The 23298-nt window shown below is 49.2% G+C and overlaps 1 protein-coding gene across 3 annotated transcripts in view; it reads right to left on the minus strand.

Moving 5' to 3' along the window:
* Positions 1-634: 634 nt before the first annotated feature.
* cabin1 (calcineurin binding protein 1) overlaps positions 635-23298 on the minus strand; it is a 48393-nt gene continuing 25729 nt past the window's right edge. For 2 of the 3 annotated variants that reach the window (XM_084457225.1, XM_084457223.1), the window contains exons 31-38: positions 16469-16632; positions 16225-16321; positions 15423-16106; positions 12597-12677; positions 6502-6760; positions 3957-4112; positions 3625-3827; positions 635-2480 (exon numbers count right to left, since the gene is read on the minus strand). In XM_084457225.1, the coding sequence (XP_084313351.1) occupies positions 2334-2480; positions 3625-3827; positions 3957-4112; positions 6502-6760; positions 12597-12677; positions 15423-16106; positions 16225-16321; positions 16469-16632 (1791 nt within the window). In that variant the 3' untranslated portion in view covers positions 635-2333. The remainder of the gene's footprint in view (positions 2481-3624; positions 3828-3956; positions 4113-6501; positions 6761-12596; positions 12678-15422; positions 16107-16224; positions 16322-16468; positions 16633-23298) is intronic. The other variant, XM_084457224.1, reaches the window with a different exon arrangement.

Raw genomic sequence — 23298 nt, forward strand, 5'->3', positions numbered from 1 at the left:
TTTGTAGCTTGTAAATTTGTAATTGAGAAAAATGTGTGTAATCTTGGAGCCGGCAGCAACATGTCACTGAGACTAGACTGTACATTACATGTGATGAATATAAGGAATCTTGAATCTACTGAATTCATTCTCTTGTTAATAACTTGGGCTGCTAATCCGCCCTCTGGACAGACAGAAAAGAGGTAGGAAGAGAGGCCCCATGGGAAAAAAAAACTCACTACCTAACTCTAGCTAACCTTGGCCAATACTGACCCTCAAACTAGGGGACGGGTGAGCACACATTTGGTCTACCTCATAAGAAAACAAACCTCAAATTTAGCTTGCCTGGCAAAGGGGCAACCGACACATTCACAACACTTCATAAGAAACTCCTGGAAGTTGCTAATGAAGGCTAATGACTTCCCTCGTGTCAGAGACTTCACACTAGAGTGTACGAGCCCTTTGACTAAAACGTTAGAGAGCAACAGGGTGGTCTCTCAGCTCAAGGAGTTGGTGGAGAGAAAAACATGTATGGGCATGAAGCGAGCCCTGTGTCACATCCTGGTGACCGAGTTGGGTCTTAAGAAAATGCTGAAATATTCCATTTGGGGTTGAATTATTGAGAATGTGTAAGAAAGAGTGGTGAGACCAGGCGAAACTTTGTCAAATATATTTTTGGCTCGTGACATCTTTATTGTGGTTAAGTCAAAACGTAGAGAACAACAACCCCTCCTGAGAGATAAACAAACACCGTGAAATGGTCTCTCCTCAGCCGGGATACATTCCTAAAAGAAGCTCAGCAGTACAATACAAAACAGTATCTTACACCCCAAAAACACAAACATCCATTTACAGGTAGTAACGCAAGACTGTTTGGGTGATCTCCTTGACATATTTTCATTGACATTTCCTTTTTAAAAAGTGTTCTTGGGTAGTTTTTTTGAGAAACGAGTAAGAGTAAATATCCTTTTGATAGAAAACAATCTGTAAAAACATTCTTTCGTCTTCCTTGAGTTAGAATTCAAATATTTACCAAAACTGATGCACTGGAAAGGCCTCTACAATTACAAGCATCCATGTTCTCCACTTCAATTACACTGATTTCAGAAAACAAATCAAATAGTAGTATTTTTAATGTATTTTCTGAACTGACTAGAGTGGCATTAACCCCTACCAACCCAAACCAAACCTTCTTATCAAGCTGCATTAAACCACAACACCCTTAAAGTGTTACCTCATTGGAAAAGATAACTGGGATACATACGATATGTACAAAAGCTAATTCTTAAATCAAGCCTTTCATTTTATTTGAGCAATGCTGGTGACAAGACCACTTCCTGATAGAGACTGCTCCTCTTAGCTACACATTCACAGAGAAAACAAAAACAAAAAATAACAACTTAAAATAACAAAAGTGAGTACAAAAATAAGTGACAAATGAGAGACATCCCACATTGAGAGTGTAAACATATCCAATCTGCTACAAGTTATGAGACTACAGGGGCAAGTCCCTGTGCACAACTGTAATCCCTGTGGAGAGATTTAGCCGTCCCGTTTGCAGCCGATTGTGCTCAGTTCAAATATTAGTATCCATTAAAATACAGCTCACATATACAAATGACATATACAAATGGGAGTTGCCATTGAGGTTTTCATGCTTTATGTGTAGGGTCAGACTGCTATGGAGCAGTGATGTTGCCATGGATGGTATCATCAGTCTGAAGCACCTCTGATAGGGGATGTTAGTGCGGAGGATGTAGCTGCAGTTGAGAAGCACAGAAAAGGCAGGCCAAATCCTGTCCCGCCTACACGATGCATAAACGCATAGAAATGCAGTCAATATTCTATGTATAAATTACAATCAGACTAGCTCTCACTGCAGACTAATAATCTGCATAGCAAAATCCATTAAAGTTACAAGTTTATCGTCTATATCTTTTCTTATTTTTATTACAAAAATTACAGGGAACTATTATGAAACTTTATTGTCTGGCAGGTGTGATACGTGTAAATGGCACTTTGCAAACTTGTTGGGCTGATTCTCCCCCCCCACCCCCCCCATCACCACAGTGTTAATATGTCCATCAGCAGTGTGAGTATCTAGGATGTCCTTCCCGCTCAGACGGTCTGTAAACACACGCGCCAGGATGGAGCGAGTGCATGAACAGAGACTATAGCACATAGTGACATGATTGGAGCGGAGGGGTTGATGAGAGTCCGGTGAGGCTGGAGGCAGAGGCTTGTTCAGTCTTGCGTCTCTCTGAGCAGTGGACGGAGGGTCAGTGGGGGGTCAGATGTCCATGTGGGGGGTCAGATGTCCGTCAGTGGGGGGTCAGATGTCCGTCAGTGGGGGGTCAGATGTCCATGTAATCGTCTTCCTCCTCTTCAGACTCGCTCTCCAGGGAGGACTCCTGGCTGGAGGTCTCCTGCACCTCCAGGGCCGGCTGGCTCAGCGTCTCCTTCTTCACCGTGGCGGCGGACTGGGACGACAGGATGACGTTCTGGACAGGGGACAACACGGCCGAGGTCAGTCTCACATGACTTTTTATTTGGGGGGGGGGGGGACATTTGTGTTTTATTATATAGGACAGTGTAGAGTAACAGGAAAGGTGAGAGAGAGAGAGAGAGAGAGAGAGAGGTCCCGTTTGCAGAGAGAGAGAGAGAGAGAGAGAGAGAGAGAGAGAGAGAGAGAGAGAGAGAGAGAGAGAGAGAGAGAGAGAGAGAGAGAGAGAGAGAGAGAGGGGGGGGGGGGAGGACATGCAGCACAGGGCCCAGGCTGGATTCGAACCCGGGCCGCTGTGATAAGGACCAGCCTTCACGTGGTACGCGCCTTAACCCATGAGCCACCGAGGCGCCCCCCCCATACCTTTTTTTTTTTTTTACCCACCAAAATTAGCGCGTATAGCCTATGTGGGCTTTTTAAATGCAGGAAACGCACTAAGAAAAGGTGACGAGTGTGTCTTTATGTTTTTGTTCCCCCCCCCCCCCCCGGGTGCGTCACGTTCAACATCACGAGCGCGCCGGAAAAGGCGTCGAAAATGAGCTTATCTGCCTGGGTGTCATGTTTCAGGTGTCATTGGGGATAAAAGAGAAAGCAGCATGGATGCCTCTGAGAATGTCACAGTGGTTACTTCTTTAAAAAAATATCTGTTACTAGTTTGTAACAATGTTCAAACACTGAACTGAGCGCTGGAAAAGGAGAGAATGTTAGTGGGTTTTTTGTCCAGTGGGAAACAGGCTTTATAGTGAGGAGGGAGAGAGAGAGAGAGAGAGAGAGAGAGAGAGAGAGAGAGAGAGAGAGAGAGAGAGAGAGAGAGAGAGAGAGAGAGCGGGAGAGAGAGGGAGAGAGGGAGAGGGAGAGAGAGAGAGGGAAAGAGAGAGAGAGAGGGAAAGAGAGGGAGAGAGGGAGAGAGAGGGAAAGAGAGAGAGAGAGAGAGGGAAGGAAAGAGAGAGAGAGAAGAGAAAGAGAGAAAGAGGGAGAGAGAGAGAGGGAGAGGGAGAGAGAGAGGGGGAGAGAGAGAGAGGTAAAGAAAGAGAGAGAGAGAGGGAGGGAGAGAGAGAGAAAGAGAGAGAGAGAGAGAGAGAGAGAGAGAGAAAGAAAGAGAGAGAGAGAGAGAGAGAGAGAGAGAGAGAGAGAGATTCTACCTTGAGTCTCTGCTTGGTCTCCTCCGAGATGCTGCCTTTGGGGGAGAGCAGGGTGGGTGTGGGGGGCGTGACGGTGATCTCCGGGGGGAACTTGGCGACGGTGGAGGGGATGAAGAGCTTTGGCATGTTGGGGGGGATGCGTGAGCGCACACGACACGGGTCTGGAAGCTTGGACAGCTCGCTGCTGCCGTACAGCTGCTGGTCTGGACAAAGGGAGTGACCGAACACAAGATGGCCGTTTATAACAATCGGACGTCAAACATGTCAAAGAAATACAATCAAAAGAAACGTCAGGGTCCTCGTCCAGGTGTCCCTGGTCCGGGGGTCCTCACCTGGGTAGGGTTGGGTGGAGCTACAGGTGGCAGGCTCGTCACGGAGCCAGGCCGCAGCCTCCTGCCCTGGGGACACGGTGGCCATCTTCATCTGCTGGCACAGATGAGACTCCTGCTGTCGGTAGGAGAGGCCCTCGGGGGGCGGCTCTCGCTCCTCTGTGGGAACACGCACGCACGCACGCGCAGACACACACACACACGCACACACGCACATGCACGCAAGCACGCACGCACGCACACGCAGACACACACACACAGACACACACAGGCACACAGACACACACAGACACACACAGGCACACACACACAAACACACACACACACGCAGGCACGCACACACACACACACACACACATGCACACACACACACACAAAGATACACAGACACACACACTTGAATTATTTATTTAGGTCCGCATTTAAAAAAAAACAAAAAAACATTGCAGGGACACAAATAGAGTTCCACTGCCATCATGTTGATGGGTCGTTTAACAAGTGTCAACATGATGGGTCGTTTAACAACGCGAACAAGCATCTAGGATGTACACAACATGCTTACATGCACATACATTCACACACATACATATATGATGGTATAATACACATGATAATGATGTACAGTAAGCATACAGAAAATACCACTAACACCAGGGGAGTTATGGGTACAGAAAATACCACCAACACCAGGGGAGTTATGGGTACAGAAAACATCTCCTCCTCCAAATTCAGCGGCTGCCAATAATGGAGGAGATTGAGCAATATTTATCAGTCTGCTTTGCTTCACACTTGGTCAGCCCCATAGTCCCCAGGCCTCGGACTAGTAGTCTATGGACACGGTCCAGGCTGCCAAATAACACACACACACACACACACACACACACACACACACACACACACACACACACACACACACACACACACACACGCACACACACACACACTTTCTTCGCCTGGATTCCTATCTGGAAGCGAGATCAGTCTCTCTGAGGGTAATGGGTGAGAGCGAGGGGGCAGGGTAGCAGAGCGCTTCTCCAACACCCATATGCAATACCATAATCCCCTCTCCTGGTTGCCTGGGAAACAACAAGTGCAGTGTGGAGCTGTCTTCTGCTGAGCACCGAGCTCCCTGAACACCAACCTGAACACTAACCTCCCTGAACACCAACCTCCCTGAACACCAACCTCCCTGAACACCAACCTCCCTGAACACCAACCTCCCTGAACACCAACCCCCCTGAACACCTCCCTGAACACCAACCTCCCTGAACACCAACCTCCCTGAACACCAACCTCCCTGAACACCAACCCCCCTGAACACCTCCCTGAACACCAACCTCCCTGAACACCAACCTCCCTGAACACCAACCTCCCTGAACACCAACCTCCCTGAACACCAACCTCCCTGAACACCAACCTCCCTGAACAACCTCCCTGAACAACCTCCCTGAACACCAACCTCCCTGAACACCTCCCTGAACACCAACCTCCCTGAACACCATCCTCCCTGAACACCAACCTCCCTGAACACCAACCTCCCTGAACACCAACCTCCCTGAACACCATCATCCCTGAACACCAACCTCCCTGAACACCATCCTCCCTGAACACCAACCTCCCTGAACACCTCCCTGAACACCAACCTCCCTGAACACCAACCTCCCTGAACACCGAGCTCCCTGAACACCAACCTCCCTGAACACCTACCTCCCTGAACACCAACCTCCCTGAACACCAACCTGAACACCAACCTCCCTGAACACCAACCTCCCTGAACACCAACCTCCCTGAACACCGAGCCCCCTGAACACCAACCTGAACACCAACCTGAACACCGACCTCCCTGAACACCAACCTCCCTGAACACCAACCTCCCTGAACACCGAGCTCCCTGAACACCGAGCTCCCTGAACACCGAGCTCCCTCTCAGAGTGTTGACATCACCGGGTCATGGAGCTTCCGCACAAATGTGTGAATGAGTTTATCTTCTTCCAATCATCAAACTACCAGACATACAGGGCAGTCAAAAGAAATCTTCTTTTTTTTTTTTTAAAGGATGGACATTGTCATTTGAAATCTCATCACAGAGTCTTCCATGCCCACCACCTCCAACTCGATGTATAGAAATCCGCAAGTGACAGAAGTCTACAGCTCCTTGGGGAACCAAAAAAAGTCAGCAGGGTCTAGAACTTATGTAAGTGAGCTATGAGTGTCCAAGCCTGCCCCCTACTGGCTGTTTAATGCCAGAGCAGCAGAGAGCAGCTATGAGGCAGGTCTGACATCCTCCTCATCCATTATCTCCTTATTCTCCTTATACTCTACTATTAACAGGCAGTTCCCACATAGGATTTAACAACACTTCAGCTCTCCAACTTACGCTGGGTGTTATTAAATCCAGATTACAATGTTTGTTTCCCAAAAGGAGCGCCACGAGATTCTAGTACAATACCATTCTGTCTGTCCAACCCTCTCCATCGACATTTTAAATACATCACACAAACAGGCTAGCGTGGTCGCTGCGTGACGTGGAAGGCTAGATGCTACTGACCTGTCTGTGACAGAAAGGCCATGGCAGCCGTGGGGTGGCCGACGGCCGTTCTCCTGGACTGGGACTCCTGAGAGCCAGGGGGCGCAGGTCTGGGCGTCCTCCCCAGGGGCTCGTAGGCCACTTTGGCGTGGCTGTCCTGGGCCGGCGGGGGGTGGCAGGCGGCGTGGCTCAGCAGGACCGGCGTCGGCAGCGAGGCGGGGAAGAAGACGTCGCGGTGCTCCTTGGCGTATTTAGGAGTGGTCGGGGCATCGCCGGCGAACTGGGAGAGGGAGAGAGAGAGAGAGAGAGAGAGAGAGAGAGAGCGGGTGAGGAGGAGTGTGTCGGTGAAGCGGGGGAGAGAGGCTGACCTCGGCTGCCTGTCTGAATCGTCCCCTGACAGAGCGGAACGCCGAGAGCCGCACATCCTCTTCCCTGGAGGGAGAACATGCAGGACTCTGCAGGAACATGCCGGAATCATGCAGGGCTGGAGAGGGTGAGTCACAGACAGCAGCGCTGCACTGTTCACACAGAACCCTAGGGGGAAACGTCATTAGAGAAAGAAAGGGAGAGAAAAGAATCTATCTATCCATCTATCTATCTATCTATCTATCTATCTATCTATCTATCTATCCATCCATCCTAGGGGGAAACGTCATTAAAGAAAGAAAGAAAGAAAAAGAAAGGGAGAGAAAATAATCTCTCTCTCTCCCTCTCTCTGTATCTATCTCTCTCTGTATCTCTCTATCTATCTCTCCATCTCTCTATCTATCTCTCCATCTCTCTATCTATCTATGAAGAGCACACCTTGCTGCTATTCTGCTGCCTGTGCTGGGGTCAGACTGCTAGAACGGAGGCCCCTGTGTCCATCCCTGAGGCCCTCGGAGGCCCCTGTGTCCATCCCTGGGGCCCCGCGGAGTCTTACTCGTGCCAGCTCTGCCCGCGGTCCAGCCTGCAGCGCGATCCCGGACGGGGCCGTGTGGTACAGGGGGGGAGCGCCGCTCCGGACTCCGCCGTGCCCCTCCCCCGACCGCTTCCTGGGCGGCGTTTTCGAGGACCACTCGTACGCACAAGAGCAGCACAAACAACCTGTGACAACAGGCAGCCATTGCTCCCACAGCCGCTGCCATGGCAACAGTCAATGGCAAACAGAATGGACGCCGTTTTCAATTTCGCTCGTACAATGGAGGACTAGCTAGGCGCTAGTTCCTCAGATACAAGCATGAGAAAGAGCACAGTGGAGAGGACATACAGGGGAGACGAAGGAAGGATACAGCACACCTTATGTAGCCTTATCCAAGGACATACGTGTCAAACAATATTCAATATGCCATATTCCTCAGCAATAGGAGTACTTCAATTGAGGTAAGCGAACAACGATAAGAATCGTTGTCAGAATCAGAATCTATGCCCCTTCCGTACAAACCTTATCAACTTTCAATAGACATAGCCTAGTCTTGTATGGAAAGCCGTCTGTGTACTTCTAGACTGTCATCAGCAGGTTGATTGTAACAACACATTCAAATCCTGTCGATCGGCTGATAACGCCACTCACTTGATATTTTCTCTCAGGATCACACTGCTGGGATTCAAAGTTCAATCCCGCTCGGAGTTACAGCTGTTTATTATAGAGCTCCATGGGGATTCACACAGCCCCCCCCCCCCCCATCTAAACAAACCAACCAGCTCTCTGCTACAGTCGCTGCCCAGTCGAATGCACCACAGTAGCTCAACACGTAAGATCCATTAGAAGCTTTGAAGATTCTTACCTTGTGAATTAAACATCATGGACATGAGCAGCAGTCTGTACCGAGATGGACTGAGAGAACGTAGATGCAGACTACATGCAGAAAGGGTTTTCTATCCCGACGGACTATGGTTTCAAAATCAGAATCAAACAATGGTCTGGTCTAGAGAGCAGCTTATCACTGCGTATGTCATTTCTCTTTCCAGTAGGAAAAAAACAGAACGTTTAAAATTAAAATACCCCTCTAAATGAGACTGTTGGTGTTTCTTAGTGAGCAGACGCTGTGTTCTTCGACAACTAAGCCTGTCGATACAGCAGGTGGCACTGGAGGGTTGGAGTTGCCCCCCGCCGCCCTCCCCCCCCCCCCTTCTCTCTGAGTAAGCACAGTTACAATAACACCAGGTCAGCGCAACATCAATAAACCTCCAATATGTCAGGCCCATGACTCATCTAAACAGACAAGCAAACAACTACAGCCTTAAAGGGACACGCCGCGGTTTTCAACATGAACCTTGTTTTTGCACTTACCGGGAGTGTAACAGAAAATAACAAACAATGCCAAATGTTGTGCTGTTTTTCCAAGAATCTGTGTTAACCCTGCATGGTAAACAAGTAGTGCACTGCATCCAAAACAGCATTCAAATCGTTCAACAACGTGAGTCCGGTAATCTATCTGGGAACTGTAGTACTTGTTCTATCTGGGAACTGTAGTACTTGTTCTATCTGGGAACTGTAGTACTTGTTCTATCTGGGAACTGTAGTACTTGTTCTATCTGGGAACTGTAGTACTTGTTCTATCTGGGAACTGTAGTACTTGTTGGAATCAGAAAGAACCCCCAACCTTCTAAAATATCTATAGTAAAACTACAGGTATAGATCCAGAAACATGCTTCCATCTGCTCCACGCACAGTTGTGCAAAAACAAACTAAATGTTTGGAGTGCAGGATTTAAAACAGGATAATGATGTACAGTAAACATACAGAAAATAGCACCAACACCAGGGGAGTTATGTGCACAGAAAACATCTCCTCCAAATTCAGCAGCTGCCAATAATGGAGGAGATTGAGCAATATTTATCAGTCTGCTTTGCTTCACACTTGGTCAGCCCCATAGTCCCCAGGCCTCGGACTAGTAGTCTCTGGATGCTTCTTTCTATAAATGATGTGCAGGACCCGAGGATTCCCATCCTCGTGATATGATAAGATCAGCCTCACTATGGTGGTGAGGCGGATGAACCAGTGAGCTGGACAACGACAAGAATGGCGTCGGCGAAACAACATGACGACAACATACTTGACAAAAAGACTTAGGAAGACAGGATTGCAGAGCGCTGAAGGAGGTTTAAGAGACATGGATCAAGCCGTTTCTTAAGGTTTAGCCTAGATGGAGGCAAAGCCTTGAGTTTCCGAGCACAGCTGTCCGGGGTCAGGGGTCAATTGTAACTGCCTGAGGAGCCATCCACTCACCTGAGTATCATGTTGTTGACCGGAGTCATGTCATTACCAGCCCCATTTCATTTCTTATCAAAATCATTACACACCGAAGACAACTTACTAGAGCAAATGATCTAAATCAAGTTACAATCGCCATATTATCAGGGGCGGCACGTAGCTCTGGAGGTAGAGCGACCGACTGAGGATGGCGGGGTCCCCGGTTCGGTCTTAGTTCCTGGCATTGTGCCGACGTGTCCTTGAGCAAGACACTGAACTCCCAAATTGCTCCTGTGCGGCACTGTGGCGTCGTACCTAGTACTGTCGCCTCGCAGCAAGAAGGTCTTTCTGTGCGGAGTTTGCATGTTCTCCCCGTGTTCGCAAGGGTTTCCTCCCAAAAGAACCCGATACGAAAAATACGCAGAAGAACAGATGCTCTTCAATCTGGTCCCTGACCAGGACCTGGACTGAGCTCTTGGACTTGGTCCCCGGGCACCATGAGCGATGATGGCTGCCCACTGCTCCTGGCTGCCCCTGGAGGAGGACAGCTTGGATGGGAGAAATGCAGGGAACAATTTCCACTGGCGATCCCCGAAGTTGCAAGTGTGTGTGCTGTGTTGCTGCTCACTGTATGGTATGTGTGAGATCCCCATGCTGCCGGATAAAGCCCCCCCCCCCCCCCCCCCCCCGGGTCCTGTAATTTAATAAGGGTAGTTTAGCTATTATAGTGTCTGGCACCATAAAACAGAATAAGTAACACAATACACAGTCATCCACACTATGCCTTCTGATACACTTGCAATTACAGTAACACACAGCAACACAGCACACAATGACTTGTTTTTGTTTACACAAAAATACTTAGGCCTAATATAACAAATGTGATCTAATCATGTACCCATAGTTACTGTTCAGTGTTGTGCGCTATAAATCACTGTGATAAAAAGACGTGTAAAAGGAGACCATGTTGAGAGGCAGGAGGAGGAGGAGGAGGGGGAGGAGGAGGGGGAGGAGGAGGAGGGGGAGGAGGAGGAGGAGGAGGAGGAAGAGGAGGGGGAGGAGGAAGAGGAGGGGGAGGAGGGGGAGGAGGAAGGCGCTCAACGATTCGCCAGACAAGGCAGAGAGACAGACTGTTAGACTGAGAATGTGTGAGCGATAAACAGAGAGCTCAGTTGTGATGATTATAGGTTGGAGCGAGCAGCGCTTGCCAACTCCCTCCAAACAAAACCATCACCGTGGTTTATCGACATGACGCCGGGCACATGTTTATAAAACCTATTCGGAATATCTTCCAATGTCTGAATGTGGCCACTGTGGAAGAATCGTCCTCTGCAAATCACACGTGCGTCGCCTTTCATATGCAAATAAGAACGCAGTCAACATGCTAGATTGAAACCGAGTACAACTACCGAGAGGAGACAGCAAAGAACAATAGGGAATGTTCTTACTGCACCTTGGGCTATTTTAAGCACAGGCAGGTTGGAGCGGGGAAGACTTCAAAAAGACCTGGGAATCACCCACGTTAGTCCTCTGAGAGTAACATCTCACTACAGACACCGCATATAGAACACACCATAGAAATGGTGGATTAGAAGTTTTTTTTAAGAGCCCCTTATAGATGGTCTGTAGATACTCAACTAACAACCAATAAACATTCAAACACACTAACCCTAATCAGTTGTTGCGTGTCAGCAGATAGTTGTTGAGAGTATATAGACTATTGATAGGGCCTCTCTAAATAGTGACCAGAAAGGCTGTACTCTGATCTAACTGACTCGTTCTGCAGTGTCTACGTTCTACAACAATCCTCCCTCCTAAGCACTTATTGTATTTTATTGTATTGCACTGTACTTTCGATTGCTATTCTTGCACTTTGCCTTCAGCACTAGATTATGCTCTTAGTCACTTGTTTTAGAGAGAAGATGCACTTGTGAGTTCTGGCAAGTAGTAGTACATTGGCTTTTCCTACGTTAAATGCAATTATTGTGAGTTGCTTTGGATAAAAGCGTCTGCTAAATGACTGTAATGTGTCAGTGGTAAGGTACAGACTGAGGTACAGACTGAGGTGTGCCCACCCATAGAGCCCAGCAGGCTAGAGACAGCAGCCAAATAAGGCAAACCAAACTATTAGAATACCCAGCAGCCATTGCAGTTATCCCACAGTTACAGCGCTGAACACGGATAAAATGAGGGTTCCGAACCAACTGCCGCCTCGATTAATCACCCCCCCCCCACAAAGGTTCTGGGTAAAGGTACCACAGTGGGAAAGCACCTTCACCTTTAGCCAGGCTGCCAGAAGCATTACCGGCTCTCATTTTCTCATTTTCTGCTGCGTTATTCTGTTAGCGTGGCCGCCCGGCCTTCTGTTCATCTGACTTCACAGGTAAATGTAATAGAAGCCTGACATGCAGCCAACTGACAGAAACTCTAGCTGCAAAGATGTTGTGTAGGAAACAGATGGAGAAGAGAGAAGAGAGATGAAATAAGATTGGCTACATTAGCTTGTAACATTTGAATTATATTTCCCCCCCCCCAAAAAAGGTAGTAAGATAGAACGAGGAGGGTTTATAATGGCTGATAATGACGGTCGCTGCATTATTGCTGTTCCTCTTTCTAATGGGAAAAAGTAACGAGCAGGGTCTGAAATATCCTTTTGAACTGCGAGATCTCTCCACCAGCAGGAGCATCTTGTGGTCAACGTCAATCGAAGGCCGAGCTGCGGTGAAGAAAAGCCACAGCTTTGGAAGTAATCTCCAGTCGGATGGAGAAACGGATGAGGGGCAGATCTGGGGCAGATCTAGTTCTCTCCTGCTAGGCTCAGAACGAGACTTGGGAGGAAGAGTTTACAGAGCAGTGGCTTCATCCGTTTCTATACTTATATGGACTTTTATAAACACACCACCAGTGTTAGCACGCATGCGTTAGCGTTGAGAGGACCTACCTGTACTTGTCTTTGTGCCGAGGTGGCCAGCTGGATCTGGCAGAATTTCACCGCTTGGTCCAACGCTACGTCCTCGTCCACCTGTCGCCATGACAACACACAAGAACAGAGAAGATTAGAGCAGCGGAACACGGCTATCTCACAAAGGCCCGTGTTAACTGATTGTGGCCGTGGCAACGGCAGAGGAAGCCCCTCATTAGGCCTCGGCGGAGGCCGGTTTTGTCAGACGGCAGATATGAGCCTCTGTGTGGGCGTCAGGGAGCTGCCGCTGCCTCCATTGTTGCTGCACAGCGATACCGTCTACAAGCATTCACCTCTCCTCCACCTCAACACGGCGAGTTAACCGCTCGCTCTGAGCCAGACTGGAGCACGCGGTATACTCGCGTACGCGTGGCCAAGCGCACGTTTTGTGGCACGTTAATTTTCCACGTACACTCGCAGTTGACCACAGCCGGCGGGCCAAAGGAATGCAAGAGGTGGTTAGACGCGTACGTGCAGTTAAAATCCAGGTATATTGCTTAACAAGTAGTAACATGGCTGCCAGGGCCTTGGCAGAGACACAGGCCAGATGTGAGGCTGGTGGGGGGGGGGGGGGGGGCTTGGCCTGGACAGGCTCGTTGCTCGGAGGTAGATTAAAATAACAAAGTCTGTTTGGACACACTGAGGCAGTCGTCTTCCAGTGTGGAAAGGATGGGCTATTGGCAGAACGACAAAATATTTGTGGGTGGAAAAAAAAAAAAAAAAAAAATCAGAAGTAGTGGCTATGTATTGGGCAGAGTAAAAGTAATAACCTATAAAAACATGATGGCGACAACAAAAATGCTGTATCAAGTGCCCTGAAACCTGGTTATCAGCAGATCTAAGGACATGTACTGAAACCGCTGTGCAAGATGTGTCAAGACATGCTTTTCCCCCCAGAGATATGGAGGCGAGGGTTCATCGAGGTGTGTCTGAGGGCTTCCTCCGCCATTGTAATGCCTTGAAGTGGAAAAACAGATACAGTGGCGTCTGGAGGAAATGGGATAAGGGATGCAGTCGCCATCTTCCTCTTCCCTTCTCTGCTCCTCTCTTCCCAGCATGCTGCACTTTCAGGCCTCTGCTGCAGCTGTGGCTTGACACATAGCCAATGACATGGCTCCTCCCCCTGGTCACATAGCCAATGACATGGCTCCTCCCCCTGGTCACATAGCCAATGACATGGCTGCTCCCCCTGGTCACATAGCCAATGACATGGCTCCTCCCCCTGGTCACATAGCCAATGACGTGGCTCCTCCCCCTGGTCACATAGCCAATGACATGGCTGCTCCCCCTGGTCACATAGCCAATGACATGGCTCCTCCCCCTGGTCACATAGCCAATGACGTGGCTCCTCCCCCTGGTCACATAGCCAATGACGTGGCTGCTCCCCCTGGTCACATAGCCAATGACGTGGCTCCTCCCCCTGGTCACATAGCCAATGACGTGGCTCCTCCCCCTGGTCACATAGCCAATGACGTGGCTGCTCATCGATCACCGGCTCAATGCGTCTGTAGAGGCTGATGAGAGCTGTGTTGTAACAGACAATGTTTCACTTCACCTCCAACTCCCTACTCTCCAACCCTATGAGTAGAGCACCAGAGAAATACGCCACACAAACAAACCATCCCTCCCATATTTGATAGCCCTGCTACTTCAGAGGCAAATTTAATAAAAATATTTAAAAAAAGAGAATTTAACATGATGGTGCTTCAAATTGGGGGTTTACAGTGGTGTAAAGTGGTGCTTTTCCTACAGCGTGTTTAAAAGGTAAAAAAAAAAAAAAAAAATCTGTTAATTATTTTTTTTGCAGCATCTGTTCTGTATTTGCAAGCCACCTTAGAAGAGAAGGGAAACTTCACCGTTGTGTCAAAAGATCTCATCTTGTTAATCCTTATAAAGAGGATTCCAAAATCCATCTCCGTGGGCTTGACATAAGGCTTTTTCAGGCAAGTGAACTTATCGCTCACTTGTCCAAGAGCTCAAGTTGTCGAAATAGTAGCGGTCTAAGCATCAGGTTCCAGGCAGGGAGTGAGGATCCGGATCAGATCAGAGTATGACCACATCCCACAGGGGAGTGGTATATTGGGTCGCCACTACCGAGGGTGGTTAGTTTAATTTTGGCGCAAGGGTCCACCGCTCAACAGCGACCCAGTCTGGTGTGGAGTCACGCTCACGGACCTGAGAGAGTCAGGTAGCTGGGTCTGTCTTCCGGACCACCGACCGCAGGGTTGTGTGACTGAGCTTTCACGGCAGCAAAAGGATAATTGGACAATAGGTCGGGTGTGATTGGCTACCAAATTGGGTGGAAAAAGTAAAAAATGAAATAAAGAAACAGGTGCTTGTAGGAACATCTCGTTGGTTTCTCTCATCATGGACTTAAAACTTTCCACGAGCGCACTTTGCGGTCAAGGAGGTTGGCAGTGGGGTTCAAGCACGCAATAGCACTTAAGAATTTCTGATACAAGATGCAAGAGGGAGCAGCAGCATTGCTTGTACCGGTAATACGTTTTTAACTTTACCGATCGGACAACCGAAGGAGCAATTAATTTTTACAGATATTAATACATAAGAGTTCTTTTTTTTCTTAAGTCCACTTGTCCGAACATAAAATGTACTTGTCTCGGGCAAACGGACAAGTCTTCATATCGACCCCTGACTCCTGATCTCATTTTTGACAGTTTATATCAGTTTATAAATGTGCATAACATCACTGAATAATCAACGTACAGACAGATGCAAGGACGGAGAAGAAAGCGTGCCAACGAACGGTGATGTAGAGACCCATCAAAAAGGTGCGGTATACTGTACCTGCTTAATGAGCATGTAAGTCTCAGACATGATCTTCTCAATGCGCCCGAGGTCGTAGGTCATGACTTTCTGGCCTTGCTGCCACACCCTGTACGCGTCCAGCAGCAGCGTTTTGCCGGACTCCGTGTCCTCCAGCAGCTTCCTCTTCCTGCTAGGCCTGCGCAGGGGCCCCTGCTCCGCCCCACCCACCGACACCGGGCCCTTGGCTGCCGGGGCCTGGAGCTGCTGCTGCTGCCTGGAGCTGATGCTCAGCTCCTCCAGAGACAGCTCCGGCGCCCGGCTGCTCTCGGCCGCCCTCTCCCCGGCCTCCAGGAGAGTTCTGGGGGCCTCGGTGTTCGGCTGGCCGCCCTGAGGGTCTGCGGTCTTGAAGGGCTTCCCCCAGAGGCCGGCGTCCAGATCCATGGGCTCCTCTGGCCCGGTTCGGACGGCCTCGGGGCCGGCGGCCTCCGCTTTCCCAGACGGTAGCGCCTGGGGCTGGACTCCCTTGTCCGTGGCCGGGGACGGCTGTGTCTGGGGGGCCTCCCTGGGCCCCGCGTCAGGGCCCGGGGCGCTCGCTCCATCAGCCAGCCCGGGCTTCTTAGGCAGGACATGTTTAGCGTCGTCTGCGCCGGGCCTCTTGGACGAGTCTGTGGTAGTCATCTCCCCCATGGAGGGCGCAGGCGCTTTGGAAGGCTGCTCCGACACCTGGGAGAGAAAGAACAGAGCCTGTCACAACACAAGCGAGCGCACACGCCAGAACGATAAGCCACAGAGCTGCTTTGGGCTCTCCGAGTGCGTGTACTGCAGGGCTCTGGCTACCTACCCCTCGGAGACTGTTCAGATTGTCCTCCAGGACTTTAACATTTAGGAAAAATGCTCGCTTGGCCAAAACCTGCCGATCGACATCCCGCAAATATTTCCTTCAAGGCAAAAGAGGGAGAGCTAAGTGTCTTTTATATATCAAACACCCCGCACACACACGCACACACACACACACATACATACACACACACACACACACACACACACACACACACATTGTGGTAAATGTGCAGGGAAGTCCTTACTTTCCCTGGTCAGGGGTTCTCTGGAGCATGAACGAGACTTTCAGCAGCGTGTCGTGGTCCTTGAGCTGAGACAGCACCTCCAGCAAGAGGACGATGGATCGGTTCATATGAGAAGCAAAACTGCCGGGGCGATCAATCTCATCCACTGGGATGCGCCAGATGCCCTGTGGGTGGAGGAGGAGGAGGAGGAGGAAGAAGAAACAGCTGAGTAACACCCAACCCATACCTTAATCAGATAAAACCACTGTTTTCCACCAGACTGGCATGAACATGTCACAGACACGGGCGTACGACCTCGACTGCCGGGCTTACCGGAGCTCCGTTTACAAGGACGCACTGTCGTATCATTTTTCAGCTTGTGTTTTAACAGTGCAAGTCTACCCACAATGCACATGGCATCTTCGTTCCCAATGTGAGTGTGAATGTGATCGTCCTGCTTACAGTGTTTGGATCATCGCAAGCAATCTGTGGTCTCAAATAAAATAAGTTATTTGATATCTTGTTCATCGCTCAATATAATCATAAAACATTTTGGGGAAAGCATATTGGGAAGATGTCAGGTAACGGCATACAAAAGCCTGAGAAAAACAAAACAGGTTGGGCTATTAATGGCTCAGTGCAACTGGTCCATTCAATGTACAGTATGCCTTGAACAACAGCGAGACGACGGGCTAATGTGGTCCATTTGAAATGTCGCTTTAGTGCACATCCATGTGCACTACCGCAGGCTATGCTACTGAAAGGTCCCGCAGAAAATGTGCTCTGTGAATCAGGGCAGCCTGACATGAGGACATGATCAGTCCTCTCATAGAGAATATGCTCTGTGAATGAGGGCAGCCTGACATGAGGAAATGATCCGTCCTATCAGAGAACTGGACGAACCCCCAGGAAAGAACTGTCTGGAGGAATTAATCTGAGCAAAAATAGTAGCATTCAAAAAGACTCGTAGTGAGGGGAGAGAACGAGATCCTGTGCACTGACCCTGTAGGGAGGTGTGTGTGTGTGTGTGTGTGTGTGTGTGTGTGTGGTGGGTTTTACTGACTGTCTGTGTGTGGGGGGGGTACTGTGTGTGTGTGTGTGTGTGTGTGTGTGTGTGTGTGTGTGTGCGCTGGGGGTTACTGACTCTCTGGGGGAGGGGGCGGGGTGTACTGTGTGTGTGGTGGGGTTTACTGACTCTGTGGGGGGGGGGGGGGGTACTGTGTGTGTGTGTGTGTGTTGTGTGTGTGCTGGGGGTTACTGACTCTCTGTGGGGGCGGGTGGGTACTGTGTGTGTGTGTGTTGTGTGTGTGCTGGGGGTTACTGACCATCTGTGGGGGCGGGTGGGTACTGTGTGTGTGTGTGTGTGTGCTGGGGGTTACTGACTCTCTGTGGGGGCGGGTGGGTACTGTGTGTGTGTGTGTGTGTGTGTGTGGTGGGGGTTTCTCTCCTGGCTGATACCCCTAGTCTAGCTCAGTAGTGCACAGTTATGTTTATGTGAGAACAGGGAAGCAGACTATGAGTGCTGATGGTGGTCTACGCGCAATAACCACCATTTGGCAAAGAGCAGCTTGTGGAACTTCGAAGTGTGTGTGTGAGAGAGAGAGAGCGAGAAAGAGAGAGAGAGAGAGAGAGAGAGAGAGAGAGAGAGAGAGAGAGAGAGAGAGATATCACGATCAAACAAAACAAAGAGATGGATATGCATCAGCCTCCACAGGCACCTGTCTGATGCTTCTTACAGCTTCACATTGTCAGTTGACATTTCCACAGCGGCTGGCATGGAGCCAGGGAGGAAAGAAACACAAAACAAATCTATCAAATTACATCCCTGAAGCTGGCCTGAGGACTGAGGAGTAAATGGCAAAACTGTCTATCTAGTCATTTAATCTCTGAGATTCATCAAATATCAGGGCTCCTTGACTGTAGTATTAATTGATTATCCTCCACTCCTGAATGGCCGTTAATCATCTTTAATGACGGGGGTGTTGGAACTAAAAGCACAATGGTAAATCCTTCATAAATAGGACAGGGAAGGCCTACGTGATCCAGCAAGGCACTAATTCACTGCAATGTAGTGTAATCCTGCTGGCCTAGAGAGAGGATTTTAACCTTTCAACGCACAGATTACCGAAAGCCTCCAAATAAGACCAGGGCTATGGAGAGAGGGTGGGCTTCCCTTTAAGACCAGGGCTATGGAGAGAGGGTGGGCTTCCCTTTAAGACCAGGGCTATGGAGAGAGGGTGGGCTGCGCTCACTTAAACAGATCTAATGGAGGAGAGATCTTCCCCAGCGCAGAAGCACCCAACCACAGATAATCTGTTGAGGGGGAGCCACACCATGGCTTTATACAGATTATGTAAGACTTATACAGTATACTTTTTATATAGTAATACTTACAGTAATATTTTTTTGTGGCTGTGAATTTTTAAGCATACAGTTGTGCCCATGGATTTGACACAAAGCACAATGTTTATACATCACCCAAGTAGACTACAAAGGTTCAAGAATCACAAGAGCCAAAATTCACAATTTCGTTTCCTCCAATTTGTTGCATCAAATCAGTTTTTTATTTTTTTTTCACTATGGAACCAAGAGATTCAGGAGTAATTGTGTTTTCACAGTTTTGTGTGGGAGATGGACAGAGAGGGAGAGAACAGGATTATGGCCTACGCACACCCTACGCACACCCTACATCAGAAGCAATTTACAATATATAACCACGTCAGTCATTACACAACTCATCATCATTGCTGTTGCAGTGAAAAAACAAGTGCATAGTGAACCTGTCCTCCCCCACCCATAATGCATGTGATCAGGTACAGCTGTTGAATGTGTAAGTGCAGTGGGCTTTTCTAGTTTTGATTTATCTATAGAGCCGGCATACAGGCCCGTCATATATTTAGTTTGGTCTAAAATATGTAAGGGATAACGTATGGCCTCTAAATAAGAGCCCGAATAAGTGTGTTTGTTTTGTAACGCACCTAAGGGCTCTTATTTTGTGATAATAACTGGCTGGCCATACATTATCTCAATTATTACACGGCTACTTACCAACGATATTAATAAATAGAGACAAAATATTTATTATAATAAATAGAGACAAAATATTGATTAGAATATCTTTGAAGTTTTTTATCTGTAGCTATAACGAAAAAATAAAGCAACGGTTGGTTTCAGCATTTTCTGGGAAAACTCAAATCGCTCTGGGCGGCTGAGAATCCAGACACAATCGTGAAAAACGTCTTTTTTTTTGCGATGAATTTGGCTTCCAGGCTACCATTGCACTTAACGTCGGTCAGTTATCGAGAAATAATTGACTGTAGAATGTGTTGATTGTCCAATCCGAATTGAGTATTTCAGAGAGCCGTGTAATAAAAGCATTTATTCAAAAGTCAGTAGTGAATTAAAAAATCAGTGATTAAAATAGTAAATATAAAAATAACTTTTTAACCTTCGATTTTAACTTTCTGTTGGACAAAAAATAGTTAATGAAAGCGACAATGTTTATTAAATTTAAAAAATATATTTAAAAAAACTCAACAGGCCAGACGGTATGATTATCTACTGTTCATTTGGTCTATACCTCCCTCTGCTGTCCGTGTAGTGTAACTGCGCCATAGTGGATCAATGCATTCTTCTAAGGTCTAACTAAGAAGGAGCACCAAAAGAGCTACTAGACACCTCAAGCTCTGAACTCTTGTGTATTTAGAAAGTCGACAGCTTCCTTAGTAGAACAGACTTTAACTGAGACACTAAGGATCGTTTTTTATGTACAAAGCAAAATGTACTTGGCAAGAGGAAAAATAAATTGTGGCGCCCGCCCCCCGGTGGTGGGCTCTGGTACAGGTATAGCCAGGAAGCCAGACCAACCAAAAAAATACCTTTTTTTTATACAGTCTGGACTTCTTGCTGCCCAGAAGAAAGTCTACCATGGAAAACTCCTTCAGCCAGTGTAGCAAAACTGTAGAAAAACATATTTTACTGAGAAACTGCAGTGTGAGCTCACGTGATCAGGATGGCGACGTACAGGCTACTGTACGCAAGCATGCATACACTAACATACAGGGGTCAGTCTGAACTCGCCCCCCCCTCCCCCACCATCCCCCCACCCAACAACAAGACGTGGATGTAAGATAAACACAGTGCTCTCCCCTTGTTTCTGAGAGAGATCAGCCTGGATGTTCAGACACAGGTCACCCCACACTCCCCCAATCACCCCACACTCTCTAATCACCCCACACTCTCCAATCACCCCACACTCTCCAATCACCCCACACTCCCCCAATCACCCCACACTCCCCCAATCACCCCACACTCTCTAATCACCCCACACTCTCCAATCACCCCACACTCTCCAATCACCCCACACTCCCCCAATCACCCCACACTCCCCCAATCACCCCACACTCCCCCAATCACCCCACACTCCCCTAATCACCGCACACTCTCTAATCACCCCACACTCTCCCAATCACCCCACACTCTCCAATCACCCCACACTCCCCTAATCACCCCACACTCCCCCAATCACCCCACACTCCCCTAATCACCCCACACTCCCCTAATCACCCCACACTCTCCAATCACCCCACACTCTCCAATCACTCCAATCACCCCACACTCCCCCAATCACCCCACACTCTCCAATCACCCCACACTCCCCCAATCACCCCACACTCCCCTAATCACCCCACACTCTCCAATCCCCCCACACTCTCCAATCACCCCACTCTCTCCAATCACCCCACACTCTCCAATCACCCCACACTCTCCAATCTCCCCACACTCTCCAATCACCCCACACTCCCCTAATCACCCCACACTCCCTCAATCACCCCACACTCCCCCAATCACCCCACACTCTCCAATCACCCCACACTCCCCCAATCACCCCACACTCCCCCAATCACCCCACACTCTCCAATCACCCCACACTCTCCAATCACCCCACACTCCCCTAATCACCCCACACTCCCCTAATCACCCCACACTCTCCAATCACCCCACACTCTCCAATCACCCCACACTCTCCAATCACCCCACACTCTCCAATCACCCCACACTCTCCAATCACCCCACACTCTCCAATCACCCCACACTCTCCAATCACCCCACACTCTCCAATCACCCCACACTCTCCAATCACCCCACACTCTCCAATCACCCCACACTCTCCAATCACCCCACACTCCCCTAATCACCCCACACTCCCCTAATCACCCCACACTCCCCTAATCACCCCACACTCCAATCACCCCACACTCTCCAATCACCCCACACTCTCCAATCACCCCACACTCTCCAATCACCCCACACTCTCCAATCACCCCACACTCTCCAATCACCCCACACTCTCCAATCACCCCACACTCTCCAATCACCCCACACTCTCCAATCACCCCACACTCCCCTAATCACCCCACACTCCCCTAATCACCCCACACTCCCCTAATCACCCCACACTCCCCCAGTCACCCCACACTCCCTCAATCACCCCACACTCCCCTAATCACTCCACACTCCCTCAATCCCCCCACAGTCCCTCAATCACCCCACACTCCCTCAATCACTCAGTCACCCCACACTCTCTCGCCTCAGACCCCACAGTCCGTCATCTCACACACTCCCATGCCCCTAACCCCACACTTCCTCACCCCAAACATAAGGTACGCGGTGTATAGCCCTGAAAACACCAAAAAGAACCAACAACCAACTGGTCCAGATGCTCACCAGCCCGGCTGACCCATCTCAGTCACGTTTCCTTCTCACAGGCATGATAACAGGGGGGGCAGGGGGGGGGGGGCACCACACCACAGTGGTCATCAGCTCATTATTATGAGATTATAAATTCATATTCTTAAACAATTTAGCCATGTCTTTCCATTGCATATACTACATTAATAACCAGATAACGTACTGCACAGTTTCCTAAATCACTTTGTAACCCATATACAACAACATCACAGACTCCGTGAAATCTCTCATATTAACTTCTATCAAACCTCAACACCCTGTAGATTTAGAACATCAATAGCTTTAACAACAACACACTAGAACAACAACACAGGACAGCAAGTTCTTCATGTCTTATTAGCCCTCCATGTGTAAAAACGCTATTACAGAAAAAGCAGCCATGCACACTTTAAACAGGCATCTGCATTGTTAGCATTGGGCTCATCAGCCACAACTCTTCTATCTTCCTCCGTGGGCCAACTACGAATGACTCGTCCCCCCTGGTTACTGAGCACAAACGCCAACTACACAACTGTGGAAGAATTCCACTCGAGTACATCAATCCTGAAATCATGTGCTTGTTTGTTAATAATAATAATAATAAAAAACCAACACACGAGAGGACTCACCATCACAAAGGAAAGCTACTCCACTGGCGCCTGTGCTAGTACTCTTTCTGGATGGTTTCCTGCTGGCTTCAGCCCTGGCAGCGCCCCCACCCTGACAGCAACCGCCCTCTCAGATAGCAGAGAGAGACGCGCCGCGTTGGGGCGCTGGGGCTGCGAGACCAGCGGGGAAGAGCGGGAGAGAGGCAGGGCTGCGCACGACAGACCTGGAGGAGAACGAGGAGGAGGAGGAGGAGGAGAGGAGGGCAGGCACCGGAGCGACGCTGGCATCGGGGACCAGAGACTCGGCGGCGTGCCGCTGACGGACAGGCTGACTCGCTCCTCTCTCCTTTTCGAACCCCGCCATCTCAAAACAAAACACCCACGCACTCTCTCTGCCTCCGCTCTCCCCTGACCCCAGCCTGCTAGCGGGTCCACCCCCCCCCCCTCCCCTGCCCCTCTAGACCCACACTGGCCAATCAGAGACAAGCAGAGTTACTCCCGCCCATAATCACA

The sequence above is a fragment of the Borostomias antarcticus genome, assembly GCF_949987555.1.
Source record: "Borostomias antarcticus genome assembly, chromosome: 23".
In the NCBI taxonomy this organism is placed as follows: Eukaryota; Metazoa; Chordata; class Actinopteri; order Stomiiformes; family Stomiidae; genus Borostomias; species Borostomias antarcticus.